At 37.3% G+C, this 23,058-nt stretch overlaps 1 protein-coding gene across 1 annotated transcript; it reads left to right on the top strand.

Moving 5' to 3' along the window:
- The first annotated feature begins 7,435 nt into the window (after positions 1 to 7,435).
- Positions 7,436 to 20,301, top strand: plin3 (perilipin 3). Its single transcript, XM_023299845.3, has 8 exons — positions 7,436 to 7,593; positions 13,202 to 13,291; positions 13,523 to 13,718; positions 13,996 to 14,078; positions 14,749 to 14,980; positions 17,178 to 17,542; positions 18,169 to 18,387; positions 19,216 to 20,301. The coding sequence occupies exons 2-8, from the start codon at positions 13,223 to 13,225 to the stop codon at positions 19,354 to 19,356; spliced, it is 1,305 nt and encodes a 434-aa protein (XP_023155613.2). The 5' UTR covers positions 7,436 to 7,593; positions 13,202 to 13,222; the 3' UTR covers positions 19,357 to 20,301.
- Positions 20,302 to 23,058: the final 2,757 nt, after the last annotated feature.

Genomic DNA, 23,058 nt, shown 5'->3' with positions numbered 1-23,058 from the left:
CCTGCTGTTTTCTGTCACTTTGACTGGTCTTAATTCATGCTAGAACCTGAACTGTTACCTGTTATAACGAACTCGGCCAAAACAAAGTTACAACAGAAATGGCTGATGGGAACATTAGCAGTAATCAGTTCCTTTTCTCTGGAGCTTGTTGGAGGCATTTGGGAGAATACAAAGAGGCACATAATGAAAACTATAATGGCTTGAATAATGAAAATCCTCTCTAAATGAAAAGGGCAAGCTAATAGAGTTCTGGTGATGATGATACACAGCATCCAGCCGAGGAAGTCACTGCACTAGTTTACAATTACAAAGAACACGGCGTTACGTGAATTCCATCTTTTGTCGAAAGGTTATGTGAAGATCACATCTCAGACGGAGCAGTAATTTCACAAAATGAACGCAAGTATTGTTACAGTCCGTCCTCTTTTAGCATCCCCAACCCCACTGTACAAGCAGATATTTAAATATTTAATTTCTCGTTGTTCTGTGCTCTGGAGTTGTAGTGCATCTGCAGAAATATTATTAATAAAAAAGAGAGATCTTAGGGATGTTAATGCGAATGAGTGTAGCTCTGTGTGGGTGAGGCTGCAGAAAAAAAGTTGACTTTGTGGGTAAAGACTGCCCTCTCAGGGTTTACCGCATCAACTGCAGTGGTTTGACTTTGAGCACAACCTGGTCAGCTGACACAGGGAGAGGCTGACATCTGATTTAATGTGTATTTAATTATTCAGAATTCCATCAAAAAACATCAAAACGGTGGCAAATTTAAGAAAATGTGTACATTTAAGTTAATTTTTTAGATAAACCTGATGTATAAAAAGTTACAAAATGTTTAATAATCATGTTTAAACACAAAAGTATATGTTGCTTTAAATATGATGAATGTATATGCATGTAAGAATCACTCACAGATTGGCTTAAAAGTCTTCATAATTCCAGTTAGTGTTCGAAGAGTCTGCCAAAAGTCTTGACTCATAGTCTACTTACTACATTTCCTCTGGAGCTTTCTTGTATCACCTTGTGGTCTTCATCAGTGGATGGAGTTTGAATGCTGTCAGAGAGTGAAGAGGAACTAGTTATGAATATTTAAAATAAATGAATATAACATGAAAATAGAGTCAATAAATACGTTTTTGATCATAAAATAAAACTATGAAGCCGTTCACATGACACATGTATACAAAGTCACTAAATCTTTATTAACATTGCTGTATATCCACATTTATGAATCATTTACATGCATGTAAGAATCACCACCGGTGGGTTTTAAAGTCTTCATAATTCCAGTTTGTGTATGAAAAATCTGTCAAAAAATCTATCAAAGTCTACTTACTAGATTTGTTCTGGAGCTCTCTTGGATCATCTTGTGGTCTTTATTGGATGGAATTTGCATGCTGTCAGAGAGTACAGAGGAACTAGTCACAAACGAGTAAATATTTCATTAAAACTTAAAATAAATGAATATAACTTAACAACAAATACCTTTTTGATCTTAAAATAAAACCATGAGGACATATTTCACATGACACGTATAAAAAGTCACTAAGTCTTTATTAACATTGCTGTATATGTTGCTTTAAACATGATAAATCTATTTATGTTTATTTATCATTTACATGCATGTAAGAATTATCACAGGTGGGCTTAAAAGTCTTCAGAATTCCAATTAGTGTTTGAAAAATCCAACATGGATTTCCTCTGGAGCTTCTTTGAATCATCTTGTGGTCTTCATCAGTGGATGGAGTTTGAATGCTGTCACTGAGAGTACACAGGAACTAGTTACAAATGAGGAAATGCTTAGAATAAATGAATACAACTTGCAAACAGCATCAATAAATACATTTTTTAGCTTAAAATTAAACCATGAGTCACTATCTGTAGTTGGTCCACACAAAAAGTAACAGATGCTTCACAGGTAAGTTAAATGATGACGAAAACAATAGTTTTTGGACAGCAGCCAAGGTTTTTAGCCTCATTTTCTGTCCTTCATCAGGGGAGGGGTTCTGCTTAGTTGTCAGGGACATGGTTCAGCTCTTGAAGATAACCGACGCTGACAAAGCAGGAAAAAAGGCCATAAACACATCAAATCAAAGTGCTTCCAGTGGCACTTTTCACTGTCTGAAATGTCAGTTAACTGTAAGAAACTCTGGAGGCCAGGACAAGATCTGGAAGAGTTTAAAAAAACAACAACTTTGAGATAAAGCTCCACACCTGCTGAGGGGAAAAGCAAAGCCAAACCCCCATATGGCTGCAGGAGAGTTTAGCTGACGCAGGAGAGGCGATGCATCACTCCACTGTGCAGCTCTGATGCACAAACAGCCTTCATGGAATAGTCAGAGGAAAACATTACCCAGGACTTTATCACAAAGGTCTCAAGTTTGAAAAAGCAATATCCGGATAAACCCGAGTAGTTTTGGAAACAACTGCTGTGAACAAACAAAGTTAAAATTGAGCTCTTTGGCTACAATCACCTGTGTGTGGGTGGAAATATTCTGCTTTGGGGTTTTTGTGAAGAGGAAAGATTGAATCCACTAAACATCGGCAAATTCCTAATGCAGTCAGTCAGGAAAATGAAACCGAAAAGAGACTGGATGATTCAAAACATCCCTCTAAATCCAGTACGAACCACCTCAAGACAAACAACCTGAAGCTTTTGATGTTGCCCTCACACTCCCCTGACTTCATTGAAAATCTGTGAGCAGATCTTGTGCATACGGCGAATCCAAGACAGCCTAAAAATACCTCAGAACTTGAAATGATGGATGACAAATTAAGCTCATCCACCTGCAGTGTGTGAATTCATCATATTACGGATGAGATCAGAGTCAGGCAACACAAAGTGAGGGATGAGGACAAATCAGCAGGGCAGGTTCATGTAAGGCTGAGTGAGTGCAGCAGTAAGAAACTGAAAAGACCGAGCAGCAGAGGAGCCATTGGGCCAATCCAGGTGAAAGCACCACATTTATTTGAACGAGCATGTTGCGCAGCTTCATTCTGGCTCTTGTGATCACTCCTGTGCACATGTATCTTTGATAAGCCAAGCAGTGTTTTCAGTAGTAGTGTTGGTGGGTAATGCAGGGGCTAAATTTTATCGTAAGGTAATGCATTTCTGTGGAATTTGGTTGGATTTTTTGATCAAATGTGGGTCTACCAATAATTTATTTTTTTCTTTTAGGGTCATAAACTACAGAAGCAGCGGCAGTATGACAAGAAATTAATAAATGTTTTGTTAAGTTCACAGGCAGACTACTGGTTGCCAGTAATTATTCTATTCTTAATATTGTCCTACTGCTAGTAGTTGGCATGTTTCTTTACAACTTACCAAGTTATTTTAGTACTGCTGGCTGGTGTTGCAGGAGTGGGAGTTCATCTGTCGATTTGCAGTGATATGGTTTGAGTTTGCTGTGGTACTTGTGGTAGTTTGGGTGTTTTTCTGGGTGTTTTCAAAGCTTAGGTTGCTTTGATAGTGGCCTTTAGCTCATCATATTTCAGGGTTGAGCATTTCTACCTCTTGATAAAAGCCTATATGGTATTCTATGGGGGTCAAGTCACTCGGCTCACCAGTCAAACACAGCAATACCACAGTCAGCAAACCATTTGGTAGTAGTTTTTGTTCTGTGGGCAGCTGCTAAGTCCTGCAGGAAAAGGAAATCTGCATCTCTACAAAGGTTGACAGCACAAGGAAACATGAATGCTTTAAAATCTCCTGATAGATGCTGCACTGACTTCTGACTAGTTAAAACACAGTGGACCAACACCACCAGATCATGACACATCAAATCACTACAGACTGAGGAAACTGCACACAGAACTTCAAACATCTGAGCCTCTCCACTGTCCCCCAGACTTAAATGAAATGCAAAAGAGGACTGTCACAGCCGCACTCGCAGCCATCCAACATGAATGTCACTAACCACTTTGGTTTAAGCTGAAACACTTTACACTCACATTGCACATGCAAAAACGGAAATAGCAGCACATTAGCATTTCAAACAACATACTGAGAATTTATTTAGCCTTTGTTGTATTTGTAGCTCACACATTTAGTTAACTTTCGTATGTTTATCATTGTTTTATTTTAAAGTTGTACTAACCTTTTCTTTGTTTTCCGGCACTGGGTATGTAGTACCCTGTGTAACAGTCATGGTTATCTGACTGGTTTCAGACAAAAAAAAAATGGCATCATGGGAGCTCCAGGCTTTTATACCAGAGCTGCCAATCAGACCACACCATCTGCTGCCACTTAAAGGGGTGGACCGGGTTTATTTGATTCAAATATTACTTCATTCATTTGCTTTGTGTTCTGTAATCAGATATGATTTGGGTTTGTTGGTTTTGATTCTTTTGATGAACTTGACCAATTGTACTGTTTTGTGCTTTTTATTGTTAGTTTAATTGTAGGTATTTTATGTTTCCCCTATTGTGTGTAACTTATCTGATCAGCCAGTGTTTAAATCCCCTTTAATTCGGTGTTTGTTTGTTTGTTTTTTTAAGGTCTGTTATGCATTTGTCTGATCAGTGCAGTTGGTTTGTGGGGTGAATTTGTTGCTTAAAGGCTTAGATCTGTGCTTTTGAACTTTTTTATGGGCCCAACTTAACATTGATTTTCATCATTTTTTAGGTGAAATAGAAAAAACCTGTTTTTGAATTCCCCTGCAAATCCTTGTGCTTTGCATCTCGATCCCTCACAAGGATTTTGGACCACTGAGCAACAGTCCAGTTCTTTATCTCCTCAGTCCAGCTAAGATCTTCTGATGTTGTCAGGAGTGTGTTAGTAACAACGCCTTTGAAAGCGTCTGTGCCTGGTGGCTCTGGATGCTCCGACTCCAGCCTCAGTCCTTATGAAGCTCTCCCAAGTTCTACCAAGACTTTTCTGAAAAAAATCCTTAAGGCTGTGATCACTTTGTCTCATCAGAGAAGTTTTAGTTGTAGACCGAGACCACCGAGTTGCAGCACAAAACGGAACGCCACAGAAGGTTTTATCAACCATTAAACTATACAACTCCTACACTTTCTGCAGGAAACATAATACTACTTACTCATAATACTACTACGTAATACTACTTTTGTGTAACATTTCAGTGTCACTGTGATGTGCAATATCTCACATTTTCAACTATCAGATGCAATATTTCCCTTTCATGTTTAGTTTTCCCAGCCTTATTTTAGTTTACTTATTTAGCTTTAACAATGTGTCATACTTATCTCTCGTTGCTTTTCTGCTTTTTAGGCACTGCGTTCCTTACATTATGCCTTTTTGTTTTATCCTGAGCAGTATCTGGCACAAGAATTTCTTTCAGGACTAAGAGAGTTTTATCTGATCTTATCCGTGTTGCTGGTGCATCTTTTCCAACCACACTTTTCCCTTCCAGTCAACTTTCCATTAACATGCGTCAGTACAGCGCTCTGCCAACAGCCAGCCTTTTCAGCTACAACCTTCTATGGCTCTATGTGGAGGAACTCGATGATCATCTTCTGTGCAACTTTCAGGTCAGCAGTCCTCCCCATGATTGTGGTTGCGTGCACTGAACTAGACCGATAGATACATGGTATTCACACACACTGGCCACTTTATTATAAAATACAGTCTCATGCAATCTAATACAACAGCTCTGCCGTAAATTCTGCTTTTATGATGCTTCAAAACGTTCACATTTTGCTGTCCTAGGTGATAATTCTATTCTATATGTATAAATGAGGTCAGAGCACATGGTGGGTGTGCATATATTTTAAAGTGTTATGAATCTTTTGGAGTAATATATTAGGAGCACTTTTATAAATAATGCAGACCAGTACACCACCACCCACTATGACCTGGAGTAATAAACATTAAGCAGAACAATCACCTTTAAAAAAAAAATTTAAAAATGAAAATAAAAATGTCAGTGAAAACTGAAACTATAGAAGCTTTGCAACAGTCAAATTTATGGAGGAGCTGTTCGGTTGTATTGTGCTAGATTTCACTGGTGTGTTTCATAAGGTGGCCAGTGAGTGTATGCTGTTTGAATAGTAATTTACTAAAAATCTAAATTAAAATATTTTGAGGTGTTGGATTTCTGACTTTCATGAGTTGTAAATCATAATCCTCAAAAATGAAGCAAAAAATAAACTTTAATATAATTTAATATTCGACTTCACATGGAATGGGTCTAGATTGTATTAACTGTGCACTTCATAAAATAACTGATGGAAAATATCAGACTTTTTCATGATATAATTTTTTGACATGCACTCATATTGGGAGCAGATATGGTTTGTGAGGACAGTCTTCCCCATAACTGTATTTGTACTGAACTAGACTGACAGATAAACTGTATGCTGTTTATCTGTTAGTACTGTACTGTACTCTATATAATGCTTAAATAATAATTTACTCAAACTCCAAATGAAATATTCTAATACTCTAAGATACTGGATAAGTTATAATCTTTTTTTAAACGGTTTGAAATATTTCACTTTACATGCAATGAGTCAATATTATATTAAACTTTCACTATGTAGAACAATAGATTTAAAAAAATAATAATTCTACTCTTTTGAGATACTAGATTTTTTATGAGCATTATTATTATTATTATTATTATTATTATTATTATTATTATTATTATTATTATTATTATTATTATTATTATTATTAATAATAATAATAATAATAATAATAATAATAATAATAATAATAATAATAATAATAATAATAAATGATTCAAAATATTATTTTTTAAGCAGCTGGATATAGGATTTTTATGAGCTATAAGCCATAATAATCAAAATGTAATTTCAAAAAAATGCTTTAAATATTTCACTTTACCTGCAATGACTCTAGAGTATATTAAATTCTCACTTTCTTAAATAGCTGATAGAAAATATTCAACATTTTTTTGATGTTTTAATATTTTTAGATGCACTAGTATTCACAGTACAAAATAATAACAATAATAATATTAGTAATAATAATAATATTTATTATTTTATTGTTGTTATTATTATTACTAAAACGAATATATTCTAAGATTTTTAAGAAGCTGGGTTTCTGATTTTTAAGCCTTAATCATCAAAATAAAAACAAAAGCAAGATTTGAAATATTTCACTTTACATACAATGAGTCTGGAATATAAAAATGTTTCTTTCTCTTAAATAACTGATGTATGGAAGCCCGTTTCCCCACTACCAAAAAAAAAGTCACACGCTATCTCAGAATTATGAGATAGAAAGTCATAATTATGAGATAGAAAGTCATAATTATGATATAGAAATTCAAAATTATGAGATAGTAAGTCAAAATTATGACTTTTTTTAGCATTGACTTTTTTTCCAAGTGGCGGAAACGGGCTTCCATACTGATGGAGAATACCAGAGTTTCTAATAATATTTTTTAGATGCTCTAGGTTTGACCCTTGCAGCAGCTGTCGCCTCCCTGCTGGGTTTTAATTGGCTGAAAGTTCATCAGACAAACCCAACGTTCTCCGCCTTCCTGTCCAGAATAAAGTAGCAGCTCAACAGTCCGTTAGAAGGAGTTTTTGGAGGCAGGACCGGTTCACTGACCAGCTCTAACACCGGCAGGTCACGGCAGGACAGAGGAAGCAGTCTGGGAGGTCAGTGTCTCATCTCACGGCTCTGTTTTTGTTTTTTAACGAGACGCACAACTTCCTGCTGCTAAGCTAACTCAACTAGCTGCTTTAAGCAGCTAACCAGGCTAAGTTTAGCTTCCCTCCGGAGGCTCAGCAAGCAGATTTAATTATCTTAGTGCTCTTCAAATTAGCTAAATGTGTCCAGAAGTTATGATAAATCGGTGAAAGGTAACTATTGTTTGCTTATTAGTCATAGTTCCTCATCTGGGGTAAAGTTCACCAACCATAAATTGGGAGGAATGTGAGTTAGGCAGATGACTGCTCAGAGTTTTATGTTAAAAGGAAGCTAAAGGGGGATTTCTGTGCAAATTCTCATTATTCCATTACTGTGCCAAGCTTGTGATTCTTGTACAAATGAAATCTTGTGTGACCTTTGATTACAGGCTGTGGTCACAGAAGTTCAGCTGATCAGTGATTTTTGTCCTCAGATTATTTCATTTAGGGGATTTTAGTGGAGAGGAACAGAAGAATCCAGTATTTCACAAGACATAATATAGACACACAAGCTTGCAGAACATATTTTCTATGTTTTTCTATCCTTGTAATCATCCTGTGACGCCTTTAGATTTGTCTTGGCACAGGTTTAGGTCTCCAAACTGAAATGAATAAAATACTACATATTCATAGCCAGTCTTGTCATCCTCAGCTGTTTTCACAGATCTTTTAATGAGAGTCTTGAGCATTGTTAAAATCTGTTCAAGGATTATTGGAATAAAGCAACTAACAAATCTTTAAAAATGCTAAAAATGTAGTAGCTTCTCCTTGTCATGACCCCTTTAGATTTATCTTTATGCCACTTTAGGTCTCTACAATGTCATTAATGTGGATAAAATACAACTTTTTCAAAGATAAAGCACTACATATTTGCAAACTAAGTTCCTTTTCTGTCACTCCCATCATCCTTTACTGGGAGTCACACGACTTTTTCTTGTAAATGTTGATTTCACAGCCTGATGGTAAAGACAGAAACGGCATTCTTAACATATCTTCAGTAATTACTGGAGTAAAGCAACCAACAAAAGCAGCAAATATTCTAGCTTCTCCTTATCATGACCATTCAGATTTATCTTGTCACCACTTTAGGTTTCTGAACTCTTTGAAATGTCACTGATGTGGATAAAATATACTATTTTTCCATTGATAAAATACCACCTATTTGCAAATTAAGTTCCTTCTCTGTCACTCCTGTCATCCTTTTAACCAATCTTTTGCTGAGAGCCTGATGGTATAATTAGCATTTGTTCAAAAATTACTGGAGTAAAACAACCAACGAATCCTTCAAAAAGCAACAAGTATTCTAGTTTCTCCTTGTCATGACCCTTCAGATTTGTCTTGGCATCACTTTAGGTCTCTGAATTCTATGAAATTGCACTGATGTGGATAAAATGTGCTATTTTCGGTGGATAAAATACCACATATTTGCAAACTAAGTTTCTTCTCTCAGTACTGTCATCCTTTTAACCAGTCTTTTACTGAGTCCCCAAGTTTTTCTTTTAAATGTTGGGTTTCACAGCCTGATGGTGAAATATAGAAACGCCAATGTTGAAATCTGTTCCAAGATCACTGGAGTAAAGCAAAGAGACCTGAATTATTTCTGCCTTAAGAAAGCATAAAGTAGTCTGGCTTCTCTGCCGTTTTGCTTTACTTGCATGTAAAACTACCCGATACTCCAAATCATTCATTCCTTCTCCTGTTCATTTTTTACTCCATAAGCAGCAATTCAACGTTGAATTTTAATTATTATGTTGTGTATTGGTGTGTATACCCTAGAACGAGCTGCTTTAAATGAATAAACCCAAATGGGATTAATACAGTTACTTGAAATAAACTGTATGAAATAAGAATCAAGCCTTAACCTTCTGTGGTTAACTTCCTGTCTTGTGCTTTTTTCCACATCAGTCTTTCGTTCTATCTTCTGTATGTCATATCACAGACAGCTGTAACCTCTTTGAGTCACTGACTAGCGATGATTTCTCTTTTGTTTCAGCTCCAGCGTCGTTCGCTATGGCAAGTGTCTCAATAGTTTCCTCAAGAGATTCCAGCAGTAATATCAAAGGTCATGCTGAGTTGTACAGGAAGTGTAGTAGCTTTCCTCAGAGGGCACGATGTGGCACATCACTGTGAGGATGTGACACATAGTGCTTACCATGCAATAGCAAAAGGCTGGATAGCATTTTTATGAGCACTTTACTGGAATCAGTTGTCAGGGAGATGATTACTTCAGAAAGTTTAAAACTAGTCCAGTTTGTGTTGTGTAACTGCCTTCTTCACAACATGCACTGCGTCTAAGAAAATTATCTTGGGCCCATCTCACACTAGATATCAGAGTGCAGAGTGTCAGACTTTGCTTTGTAACAAAAGTAGTGAAGATCTCATCAACTGCCACTCAGAGAAGAAAAAAACATGTTGCTCAGCCAAGCTGTTGCAATAAAATGCAATTTGCAATCACAGAGCCCAGAGAGATCGACTGCAACACCATGAAAACGTCAGAGGAGGTGTTTTATTCCCTCTGACATCTTTAAATGTGTGAAATAATTAAGCAGCAGCTCTATATAAATGTCATCTGCGGTTGCAGCTGCTTGTTTGTTGGATGTGAGGCTCCATCAACAATCAGGTGGATGTAGCCTAATCTACCTGAGCATTTTACTGCAAGTCGGCAACAGGTTACAGCTGGTCCTCGTGCTAGCGCTGGATGCTTGTCAGGCAGTATGATCACGGGGGTCGTATCCCTCTTTGACTCATCCGTCACATACATCAGGGAAAGCATGTCAAACACTTGTTAACAACGCTGCCGTTAAGACAGGTGGAGTCCATTAATGTCTCTATGTGCCATCTGGTGGAACACAAACAGATGCCGTCCACATGTTGTGAGCACCAGAGGGAGAAAGGAAAGATCTTGCTGTAGAGGGTTCTTTCCAACTGGCTAATATGCTTCTTTCTTTCTCTTGACTTTCATCTCTGTCGTGTCTTAACTCCATGTTTACGACACAAAAAAAAGGCAGATGCAAGACAGAGACGAGATGAGAAACGACCCTGAACTACCAAACACAATAACCTCACTCATAAATAGGATTTAGAAGAGTCCTGCTGTGGGGATCAGTGCAGAATACATTGTAAAATATGAATTATTTTTTTCAGCAATTTGATGAAGTTTCTTTATTTGTGTAGTATGTAATTTATTGTGACAGTCAAAATCAGACTTTCTCATCTGATTATTTTGTCTACAGGTACTTTTGGATTAATGATGAAGTGCTTCTGGGTCCCACAGTGGAGTTCATTGCAAAATACACTGTAAAATATGATGAATTTGACCATTGTGTGGTAGCTATCCCTTTTGATATATGTAGCTGTATTTGACCAGTACCAATAATGTTGCAATAGTATTAATGTATAAAATTGCAGCAATTTGATTAAGCTTCTTTATTTGTGTGGTACAAAATTCACTGTGGTAGTCGAAAACAGGCATTCCCATCTGATTATTTTATCTACAAGTACATTTTGGATTAATAACCAAGTGCTACCGGGTCCCACTGTGGGATTCATTGCAAAATACACTGTAAAATATGATTAATTTAACATTCTGTGGTCGCTATCACTTTTAATATATGTGATTGTATTCAACCAGTACAAATAATGTTGCAGTAGTGTCATTTTATAATATATGTTGCTGCAATTTGATGAAGTGTCTTTATTTGTGTGGTACATAATTAAGTGTGGTAGCCACAAACAGACATTCCCATGTGATTATTTTAGCTACAAATACATTTTGGATTGATGATGAAGTACACTGGGTCCCACTGGGGCTCATTGTAAAATACGCTACATTTTACCATACTGTGGAAAGCTATCCCTTAAATACATGTGGCTGTATTCACCAGTATAAGTGATATTGCAATAGTATTCATCTATAATATATTTTGCAGCAATATGATGAAGTTTCTTTATTTGTGCAGTACATATTTCACTGTGGTAGTTGAAAACAGCAACATTCCCTTCTGATTATTTCATGTACAAGTGTGTTTTGGATCAATGACGGTTTGCCCCAGTGGTTGAGGTGCATCCCAACAAAGGAAAGCTTTACTGCATGTCATGCCGCTCAGCAGATCATTAATCAATATTAAAAATAGCCATCTCCTGTCTTACATTACACGCAGCTTGTCGTGACTGGGGCTTTTATCCATAGCACGAATTCCCATAAGTGACATGACAGACGAGCAGGAGGTGAACAGTCAGATCAGCTTCATGTCTTCCATCTTGCGCAAAGTTGACTCTATGGTGACATAAAAATGGCATAAAGTTTTTACTCCTCATTTCAAGAAAATGAGAAACTGTATGTATTGTTGGACTATTGACTGAGTAAATTTCAAGAGAATTACACAGCTTTCTGTGGCCCAATTTAACGTTATATTTTATATTCATTTAAGCCAATATTTCATTGTGATGATGAACATCTAGAGCTGTATTTCACGTGAATGATTATTTTGTCCTAATTTTCATTTAAAGCAATATTTTTACGTCAGTCGCAGAGCAGTATTGCTCAGTGTTTCACCTTAGATGACTAATACCAGAGGACTGCATGTCTGCAGGAGAGCTCGTTAACAATCTGTCTCCAGCATTAGTGCCCTGTGGGTCCATAGTTCCAACCATTATTCATGGTTTTATTCAGACTTCAGTATATAATTTGAAATTAGACCAACTTGTGTAGCCACAGAATTATTTTACAAGATTTATCATCTCTATTTTCATTTTATGTTGGGGTCATATTTACTCCGTTTTTAATATCAGAGCAAGAAAAGTGTTGCTGCGATGATTCAGTGTTGTTTCTGGATGCTGTGCCCACATGTAGAAGTTGAACTGTGGCGCTAAGACACTTGTAAGTTCTATTTTTTTTATTTTATTTTTTTTTTTATAAACTTTAAAGCAGAAGTCAGCCTTGTGAGTTTTCCTATGAAGTTCCTGCCAAGGCTGATGTTAAAGCTTACCTTCAGCACTATGAAAAGCTATTAAAATGTTAGCTTGTCATACTCTAGAATAACACTCTGGCTTAAAAAATTTCTTGACAACCACAGTATCATAAAATAGACAGTAGAAAGATCTTGAAATCAAAATAGAAATGTGTTTCAAATGTGTTACTCACACATGTTTATCCTACACCTTTAGTTTCCAAACACTAGTCTCACTGGTCTCTCATTCATAAGCAGCATAGTTTAAAAAATGCACAAATGTAGCTGTGGGAAGTCCACAGGGGAAATATTCAAATAAATCAATTCACAGTTTTTGACTTTAAACTCTCACATACTGCAGAGACTTGCTTGAATTGTTTGCTTGGTTGCACTGTGTTATTTTTTTAAGTGCAGTTTCATCCTTGTTGCATCATAGAGTTGACAAATGAATTTAACATGGCTGAGGTGCCTTTCTGTGTGCATTAAACCATCTGGCAGGACAGCGATTCCTGCAAGATCAAGTAAATCAGCCGTTTAAACAAAGAATATCAGAGAGGAAGCTGTATTTCATCATGCATATCAAGCAAAGTGAGGCAAATCTCTATTTCTGACACTATTTCCCATGTCAGAGATTGAATCCAGCAGTCACAATGGCAGACAGCGGGAAGACTAATGAGACTGGAGCTGCAGCAGCAGAACCAGCTAATGAAGACCAGCAGGTGAGGAGCACTGTGACTCTGAAATGACACCTAATACAAAACCGGAGCATATTATGAACCCATTTGACATTTGGAAATTCCCCATTTGATAAGCTATTATGGGAAATGATCATCATCCCTAATTGAATATTTGAACTATACGTAGTATTGAGAACTGTACTGATGGGACTGTATTGTGCGTCATCACTGATGGCCTTTTCAGTAACATTAATGATTGTTGTTTTGTCCTAGACCGTCGTTTCACGAGTGAGCAACTTGACCTTGGTCAGCTCAGCTTGCGAGGTGGTTTCCAGCGCCTACAGCAGCACCAAAGACAGTGTGCCCTTGCTGAAGGGTGTGATGGATGCAGCTGAGAGTGGGGTCCGAACCCTGGGAGCAGCTGCCACCACGGGGTCCAAGCCTCTTTTGGACATTATAGAACCAAAGCGTAGGTTCTTCTCTCTGCAAAACATGATGTAATACATGTGCAATGACAACACACAAATGCACAACATTGAAATATATTATGAAAGAATATTGCAAGCTTGTTACACATTAAAGGTGTGAAACCGATGTCCAGTGCATTTGTTACCTCTTGGTTGGATGACATGAAATGTTTTTGTCAGGTGGTATCACAATGCATCGAATTAACCGGATTATTTTCATTATGTTTAATCTCATTTTTCTTACATCATGAGTCAGTTTCTGTTATGTCATTGTTGCAGTTGCTACAGTAAATGAGTATGCCTTGAAGGGACTGGATAAGATGGAAGAAAAGCTGCCTATTCTTCACCAACCTGCAGACAAGGTGAGACAGAACACCATGCCACAGTAATGTAGTGATGCAAAAATACATTTGAAACCTTCTTTTACTTGTTTTGTCAGTAGTGAGACTCATTTTCTCTTGACCTTTTTCTTGCATCTTTGAAGTATTTAATTACATCCCTGACCTTTGTCACACTAGTTCTTTCCCTTGTTGATAATGTGATAACTTCACCCATCAAGAGCCCTCAAGCATAGTTCTGATCATTAACTAACCTCCTAAATCAGTCTGTAAGTTGTGCTACACTCCAGGTAACCACAGCAACAGTGTTAACACTTCATAATATGCGCACAGTTACCACTGGCCCTTGTTTAAGAAATAATCCAGCAATCGCTCAAACTGACTGCAAAGAAATGTTAAAAATAGGAATAAATTAGCCTTAGCTTCTCCTTTTTCTCCCTCTCATATATTGAACATGGTCATGGTATCAGATAATACATTCTGGGGTGTCGGTAAACAGTGGATTTGATGGACAAAACTACTCCCTAGCTTCCACCTTGTCCCTATTTTTTCATACTGGAACACCCTGTTTAACTTTGTCTAAAATGTCATTTCTGTCAGTGGATTAAGAGCTGCACAGAAAATAAGAAAATAACGGAATCGCACCATCACTCCTCTCCAAGTACGTCACATCATCTCCTCTTTACTCCCCCAGGTGGTGTCAGACACAGTAGGTATGGTGTACCAGTCGGTGGCGGGGGCCAAAGATGCCGTGGTGGAGGCCGTGAGGGGTGGCGTCGAGCTGACCCGGGCAGCAGTCAGCGGAGGTATCGGCACCGTCATGGGCACCAGGATGGGCCAGATGGTCAGCAGTGGGATGGGCCTGGCGCTCAGTCGATCCGAGGACTGGGTTGACCAGAACCTACCCCTCACTGAGAGAGAGCTGGGTCAGTGACTGTACTAAATATGAAAAACATAATCAGTCTTTAAAACCCCATATGTCTGCCTCTGAGGTGTAGACAGGTGGGCTTTGACAGGATCAAATGAAAGTTAAACAGGTTTTGATGACACTATCCAAAATATTATGTTAAAGTTAAAACAAGGTGATCTGGGAAGATAGTAGTGATGGTAAAATTGTGCAGTTCTTCACAGTGACTGAAGTTGAACACATGAATGGTTGATGCTATTCATAGAGAGAGGGGCAGGACATTCCAATGAACTTCCCTTCTGTTAACTTGGCCCATAAAGCACTTACAATTTCCAACACTCACAGCTTTGACACCTGCTACTGTGATGTCATGTTATCATGACAACCTGCTGTACTCCAGTATACCAGTAATGCTCAAGAGGCCGCCCTCTGATTATAGATATGAAAAATATACAATTGCAACTGTGACACCAGCAGGAAAGTGCCCATAATGGCAGTACTTAGCAAAGTCTGGATTTGTTCTGTGATAATCACCAAAGTGGCTTTTAACAGAGGAAAATTGGTAAAGTGTTACATCCCTTAGCTTCCACAGACTAATGACCAGAGGGAGTGAAGTAGCCCTCAAGACCTTTTGTTTCTCCTGAGCAGATGTGCTCTAAGAGTGTTTGAGTCAAGTTGTCAAACATGGAAGAGATGCATCAGTTAGCCCAGTGGGAGGGAATCATAACATACACATGAACTCATGCAGTAAAGATGCCACATGTAGTGATTTTTTTCAGTGTATTTCTTCAGATAACAGAAATTCAGAGGTATGACTGATGCAGTGCTTATAAAAACTATTCATTGCTCTTTGAAGTTTCACCTTTGACTGCTTTTCAATTTTGAATCATGGTCAATACAATTAGGCTTTTTTGACAAGAATTTTCAGTAAAAAAGACAAATGTCAAAGTTAAAACAAATCTCTACAAAGTAATGTCAAATCATTTTTAAATATAAAATGTAAAATAAGTGATTGCATAAGTATTCACCCTCTTTGAAGTGGCTCTCCTAATTCAGTACAGGTGTAGCCAATTGGTGCTAGAAGGCATACGGTTATTTAAATGGAGGCTGTCTGAGTTCAGTGAATGTGTCTGAAGTGATTGTAGTAGAAAGAAACCTGTATTTGGAAGGTCCAGTCACTGATGAATCAGTACTCCTGGATATAATTACACTATGAGGCCCAAAGAACAATTAAAGCAACTCTGTGAAAAGTTAGTGAAGTGCATTAGCCAAGTGATGAATACAAGAAAAATTCTAGTTAGTAAAAGTTCCTTGGAGGTAAGTTTATCATGAAGAAATCGAAGGAATATGGCACGTGTAAATCTTACCTAGAGCGGGCCGTCCACAAAAACTGACAAAAAAGAAAGAGACTAATGAGGAAGGCCACCAAGACAAGTTACAAGCTTCAGCAGCTGAGATGGGAAATACTGCAAACAGCAACCAGTGTGTGGGTTCTTCAACAGCTTTATAGGAGAATGGCAGAAAGAAAGCCGCTGTCAGAAAGAGCTCATATTAACTCTCGCCTAGAGTTCCCCACAAGGCATAAGGGAGACTAAAGAACATTCCTTAATCTAAAAGATGGGTTTTGTTGGCCATCAGATTAGATGCTGTATTTGGCAGACACCAAACACTGCATATCGCAACAAATGCAAAAAATCTCCACCTTGAAGCACGGTGGTGACAGCATCATATGAGGATGCTTTTTGGCAGCAGGCCCTGGAAAGTTTGTAGAGGTAGAGGGTAAGATGAATGTAGCAAGGTATAGGGACATTCTGGAGAACAACCTGATGGAGTCTGCAAGAGAACTGTGACTTGGGGGAAGAGAAAATGACCTGAAGCATACAGCCAAAGCTAGATGGAAAGTGGCTCTGGAGTGGCCACACTTAAAAACAGCTGTTCACTCACAATCCCCGAGCAACCTAACAGACCTTGAGCATTTTTGCAAAGAAGAATGGGGTAAAATTACAGTGTCTAGATGTGCAAAGCGGCTTGAGATCTATTCATACAGGCTGAAAGCTGTGGCTAAAGGTGTTTCTACTAAGTACTTTGTAAAAATCTGTCTTTTTGTAAAGTCTTACCTGCAATTAACCTAAATAAAAACACTGAAAATTCAACATCAACCACTACATAGATCATCTGATTTGAGTAAAAGTGAAATTAATGCCTTTCTCTTCCAGCTGCTCTGGCTGAACCGGCCAACTCTGAGGTGACTACCCTTTCGGCCAGCCCCAGCTACTTTGTCCGTTTGGGGAAACTCTCTGCCAAGGTACAGGAGCGAGCCCTACAGCAGTCCCTGGTCCGTGCACGGCATGCCAGGGATGCCACCTATGCTGCAGTGGCTCAGATTACCAGCACTCTGGACCTGCTAGAAAAGACTCGAACTGGTCTGGACACAGCAACCAACCAGATAGGAGGAGCCTCAGAGCAGCTGCAGCAGCGATGGGCAGAGTGGAATCAGACGCAGGAAAGAACCAGACAGACCGAGTCGGAGCCGGATGGGACGAAAGATGAATCTGAGGTTGGGACGGAAGTGTTTGGAAATGTAAGTGTAAAGTGCTTCCTAATCAGATTATTCTGGCATTTTACAGAGTTTATATTGTAGATTTCACATATACTGCACTCTAAAGTGACTTGGAATGCCACTTAAACCAAAAAAATCATGAGAACATTTATCTGAGGAGAGAACAGAACAGTACAGGCAGCATATAAGTCATATCTCATAGTTTATTCATAATCGACATGGGGCTTGAAAATAATGTCCTGATCCTTACACTAACTGTACACTTTTGATTACAATCTTTGATGGCTGTCATTTGTTTGATTTATTCATGCATCATGCTAATATTTTTTAAATGTTCTGACCTCTCTCATCAGCTTTATTAGTATTTCTTATTAAGTATCTTCTAGCATGTTTTTATTGACTTCATTATTGCTTTTTCACCTTTTTATATCTCATGTCTCTCACTGTTGTACAGATTGCATATGAACTGACTTATCAGCCTGTCAACCAGCTATAAAGCAGTTTGAATTGCACTAATCTATACAAGAGGTGCGACACAAATAAAGTTTAATTGATTGATAGACCTCTAGACTCAAAGGGGGTTGTCGGTGAAGGCATATGTTAATGTTTAGCTATTGTAATTGAAAATGTCCACCATTTATTTACAGCAGCTGGAATGGCGGGCACTCTCCATGGTGCGTGGTCTGAGCGACCAGCTGCGGTCAGCGTGCTCCAATGTGGTTTCAAGTGCTCAAGGTCTGCCAGGTACGATCCAGGAGCAGCTGACCAGCGCACGGCGATCCGCTGAAGAGCTACACTCCTCTCTGGGGAACACTACCACCATCACACCCCTCCTTCTGGAGCGAAGCCGTCAGCACCTGAAACAAGTACTAATTGCACCACACAGTCTTTGCTGCAGAGTTTTAATTCGCCCCGTCAGCTTAGCTAAATATAGCTCGGAGCTTGAAGTTTTGTTTTCTCTTGTTCAATGTCATCACTTAACACAATTTGTCCTTCAATTAGCTTTTTACTGGAGCTGTAATAATACTCACATTCTCACCGAAGATGATTCAAATGGAAAACTCACACATTTTCCTAATTATTCTCAGGGTTATTTGCTCATTCACGTTTTGTTTTTTTTTTTTTGACAGTCAAGTTCATGCTGTACTCACATACAATACATAACTTCACTAGTTCACTTCTTAAAGCTAATTTTTATAGATTTGCTTTAATTTTATGTCTCTTTTGTTTACTTGTTTTACTCACTTTCACTCTTTATTAATTAACTTATTTTTTAATTTACTATTTTTATTTTATTACCCTTGTTTTAATGTTTTTTTTTTCTTTATTTCCTTTTTTTCCACTTGTTCTTTTTCCTTAGTTGGATATGGCATTTCTGGGGCTTTCATTATTTTATCTGGTGTTGTTGTATTGATTTATTTCATAAATCTTTTACTATGTTTAACTCTGTTTCTTCACTTTTGCATCCCTGACTGGCCTTCTGCTCACTGGTTTTCCCGAGTTTCTTTCTTTTTCCCTCTCTGTAAAGCACTTTGTAAACTTTGTTTTTCAAAGGTCCTATAAGTAGTGATCATTATATTATTATTATTTACTACCCTAAGGCTTAGCATACTTTTGAGACTATTTTAAGGTATTTGTCTTGATTCTGGTTAAATAATTGTAATGCAAGTGATGCTGTTATCTATCGATCCCAGGTTCAAGAGTCTCTGGATGGTGTCGTGGATTATCTCCTGAACAACACACCTCTCAACTGGCTTGTGGGACCTTTTGCTCCTCAGAAAACTGAGAAGGTGGAAGGAGACACGGCATTGGAGCACTCTGGTCCAGACAACTAGATCTGATGACCTGCTGTGTTTCTCTGAGATATTTTACTGTCGGTACAACCATTTTCACAGATACTCTATTTACTTTATCACAAGGTGCCTTATCATTGATGTTTTAATGTTTTCTTCATGCTGCTTTAAACTTGAGCTTTTTACTTACTGACACTGCATTTATCACGTAGAAGTCATAGATATTCAATTCTAACTGAAAATCTGTGCTCAGGGTTGACCAAATATCAGCCTGGTTGAATACTGCATCCAAAATGTGTTAGTATTAGTATAAAATAAATTCATTTCAGGATAGCTTTAGTATGTCTAGTTAGATAGTTTGTCAAATGTAGTTTGCCAAAAAGACCAGGATGTCCTACTACATCCAGATTTTGCAGAATGCAAGCCAGCATGCTTTTCTGGCCGTTCTGACCTGCAATCTTCTGCACAGAAACGTCGCAGTGTCTCATGTGAGTATAAAGTTTGAACAGCTGACAGCGCACAAACAGATGACAGCTCATTTTGCACGACAGACTGTGCCGGTCAAAGTTTAAATGCAGCCCAGATATTGTTTATCGGTCTATTTCACTACTAATAATTGGGTATGGCCCTGAAAAACAGTCGAGCCCCAACCTGTACTCTTGGAGGAAATGTACATTTGAGCACTTTATTATTTATGCTGGAAAACATAAAGGGGTTTTTACATCTCTTGAAAATGAACCCATGTAATGGTTGACTTTTCTAAGTAAATATGTCAAAGTATTCCCAAAACTAAGCCAAATTTCTGATGTCCATGAACATATAAACCAGAACACAGAAGACATACGAGGATGCATAAAGGATGTAGAGAGTTCATAGAACATTTCATTTGCTTTAAGATTTAAATTTCAGTGTTTTTGTGTCTGAACCTGGATGGGTTCATGGAAGTGGCCAAAGAAATGTCAATAAAGCGAATATATTTCAGACAAAGCTGTCTCTGAGACTTTTTTGTTTAAAGTATGGAGCCATTTAAAAATATGAATCTATTTGCATTGATGAAAGCTTTCTTAACATTAATGTAACTGTGTTTTTAAGGTGTGTTATTTTAAAATTTACACCTACATTTTAACTTTTCCTGCAAGTATCAGTCACTGGTCTTTTTAATTACTAATAGAAAAAGTAAATTGGTCAACCCCTACCTTGATCCCTTTAGAGAGTTTGTACATTGGAGTCCTTTATTATTTATGTAGGAAAACATTAAAGTGAAACATCAAAGCATTCCCAGCATCAAGCCACATGTAAGAGGTCTAACAGATAAACCAGAATAGAAAAGATGCACAAGGTTCACAGAGCATTTCATTTGTTTCAGTGTTTTTTTTTTCTGTCAGAACCTTTGTAGTTTAAGTATCTACAGAACTGTCAGTGACCTGATATGTGAATAAAATTTTATACGAAGCACAGTTTCTGTTGTATTTAGAGCATGGAACCAGTTCTAAAACACTATTTGCTTGAATGAAAGCTGCCTTATCATTCATGTAATCATGTATTCATGATGCTTTTAATGTGAAAAGCTGAATAGAAAACACACAGTAGGAGAGTACGTTAAATGAGCTGTAGAGCTTTCATAAAGCATTTAAATTGTTTTAAGATGGTAGTTTTAGTGTTTTGTGTTTGGACTTAGATGGCTTATGGAAATAGCTGAAGAACTGTCAAAGAGCTGAATAAATTTCCAGCAGAGCACAGAGTGGAAGGTGTTGTACAGCTGGAATTTATTTGTTCTAAAAATGTGCTGAGACAGATCTGACAGTTCAGTTTTTGTAATATTTTCTTTTAGTTCCTAGAATGTTCCTCTTAAAGGCAGGATCGAACAACATTTCAAAAATGTTCTGAAAACATTTGCCAAATGCTGCATGGAGTTTATCCTGCCTTTGTTATCATGCAACATTGTGGGGATGTTTTGTACATTGTGTTACCTCAATAACATCCCCAAAACATCCTCATAGCATTGCAGGCAAAATGTTTCACATTACAGTAATATTTTATTCATTTTATTTTAAAACACATTCTACTTTCTGTAAGGAGCCCTAAAATTTTCTTTTAACACTTGCCAGATGTTGCATGGAGAGTGTCCTTCCTTTGTTATCATGTAAGTGGATGGGGATGTTTTATACATTGTTGCCTCAACAACATCCTCAAAACATCCTCAGAATGTTCTTGTAATGTTTCACCTTACGTCACATTACAGGAACTTTTTATTTATTTTATTTTAAAACACATTCTGCTTTCTGTATGGACCCAAATTTTAAAAATACTGTATTTGCTTCAATGTAAGGCCCCTTAACATTCATGTAATCATGTTGTCTTCATAATGTTTTCAATGTGGTGGAGTTAATGCTATTCTAAATTCTAACGCCAATATGTTAATTCTTGACCTATAAATTAAATAATTATGGAAGCAGCTAAAGAACTGTCAGTCAGATAAATACATCTCAGACAAAGCACATTTTCAGTGAATTTTATGCGTCTGTCTTGTGTTTGTGATGTGTGAATTTAATTGTTCTATAAACGTTCTCCAAAGTTTTAGTGTTTTTTTCTTTTGGTTCCTAGAATGTGCCTGTTGAAGGCAGGGTAAAGTTCTCTTTAGACATTCCAAAAGTGTTTGTAAAACATTTGCCAAATGTTGCATTTAGAGCAACCGTCCTTTGTTATCATGAAACATTGTGGGAACATTTTATAGAGGAATATTCTATAATGAGTTGCCTCAACAACATCCCAAAATGTTCTTTTTTATGTCACATTATAGGATCATTTTATAAAACCACATTTTGTCTTCCGAGGCTTCAATAATAAAATAAAAACATTTTTTGAATTGTAGTTTGACAACCTTCTTTTGTCATTATATAGTGTCAACCTAAAAACATCTTCTGAATTTTAAAACTTAGTTCCCTTTTAATCCTATAGAAACATTATTTAAAATACTAAATATGCTTAAAACGTTCTTTCTGCGTTAGTTTGAAACGTTTTCCGTAAAACATTTGTTGAATGTTGGTTTGAGGATCTCCTTCTTATGCCATCATGTACCATCATCCTCCAAACCACTTCTGAATATTACAATTTTGTTTACTTTTAACACCACAGAATCATTATTTAAATTGCTAAATATCCTTTAAACATTCTTGAGGAATCAGAAATCTTGACAACATCATTCTTTTTTCATGTAACATAATCTGAAAACATCCTCTGAATGTTAAAACTTAATTCACTTTTAATCCCATAGGAGCATTATTTGAAATACTAAATATATTGAAAACGTTCTTTGGGCATTAGATTGAAACGTTTTTGGTAAAACTTTGATTGAATGTTGGTTTGAGAATTTCCTTCTTATGTCATCATCCTGTAAACATCGTCTGAATGTTAAAACTTAGTTCACTTTTAACACCGCAATATCATTATTCACAAAGCTAAATATCCCTTAAATATGTATATTTTTAAAAATCTGAAATCTTGACAGCATCCTTCTTTTATCATGTATTATAATCTCAAAACATCTTCCAAACATCCTCTGAATGTTACATCTCAGTTCATTTTTATCCTAACAGGTTCTTTATTTGAAACGCTACATATCCCTGAAACATTCTTTTAGCATTAGATTAGAATGTTGTCTATGAAAAGCTTTACAGAACCTATATTAAACGTCGTGGGAACGCTCCTGGCTGCTGCTGGACTTCGCTGTGTTGCCTCGTCTCG

Source organism: Amphiprion ocellaris, chromosome 2 (genome assembly GCF_022539595.1).
Source record: "Amphiprion ocellaris isolate individual 3 ecotype Okinawa chromosome 2, ASM2253959v1, whole genome shotgun sequence".
In the NCBI taxonomy this organism is placed as follows: domain Eukaryota; kingdom Metazoa; phylum Chordata; class Actinopteri; family Pomacentridae; genus Amphiprion; species Amphiprion ocellaris.
This window is presented reverse-complemented; position numbering and strand designations above follow the sequence as displayed.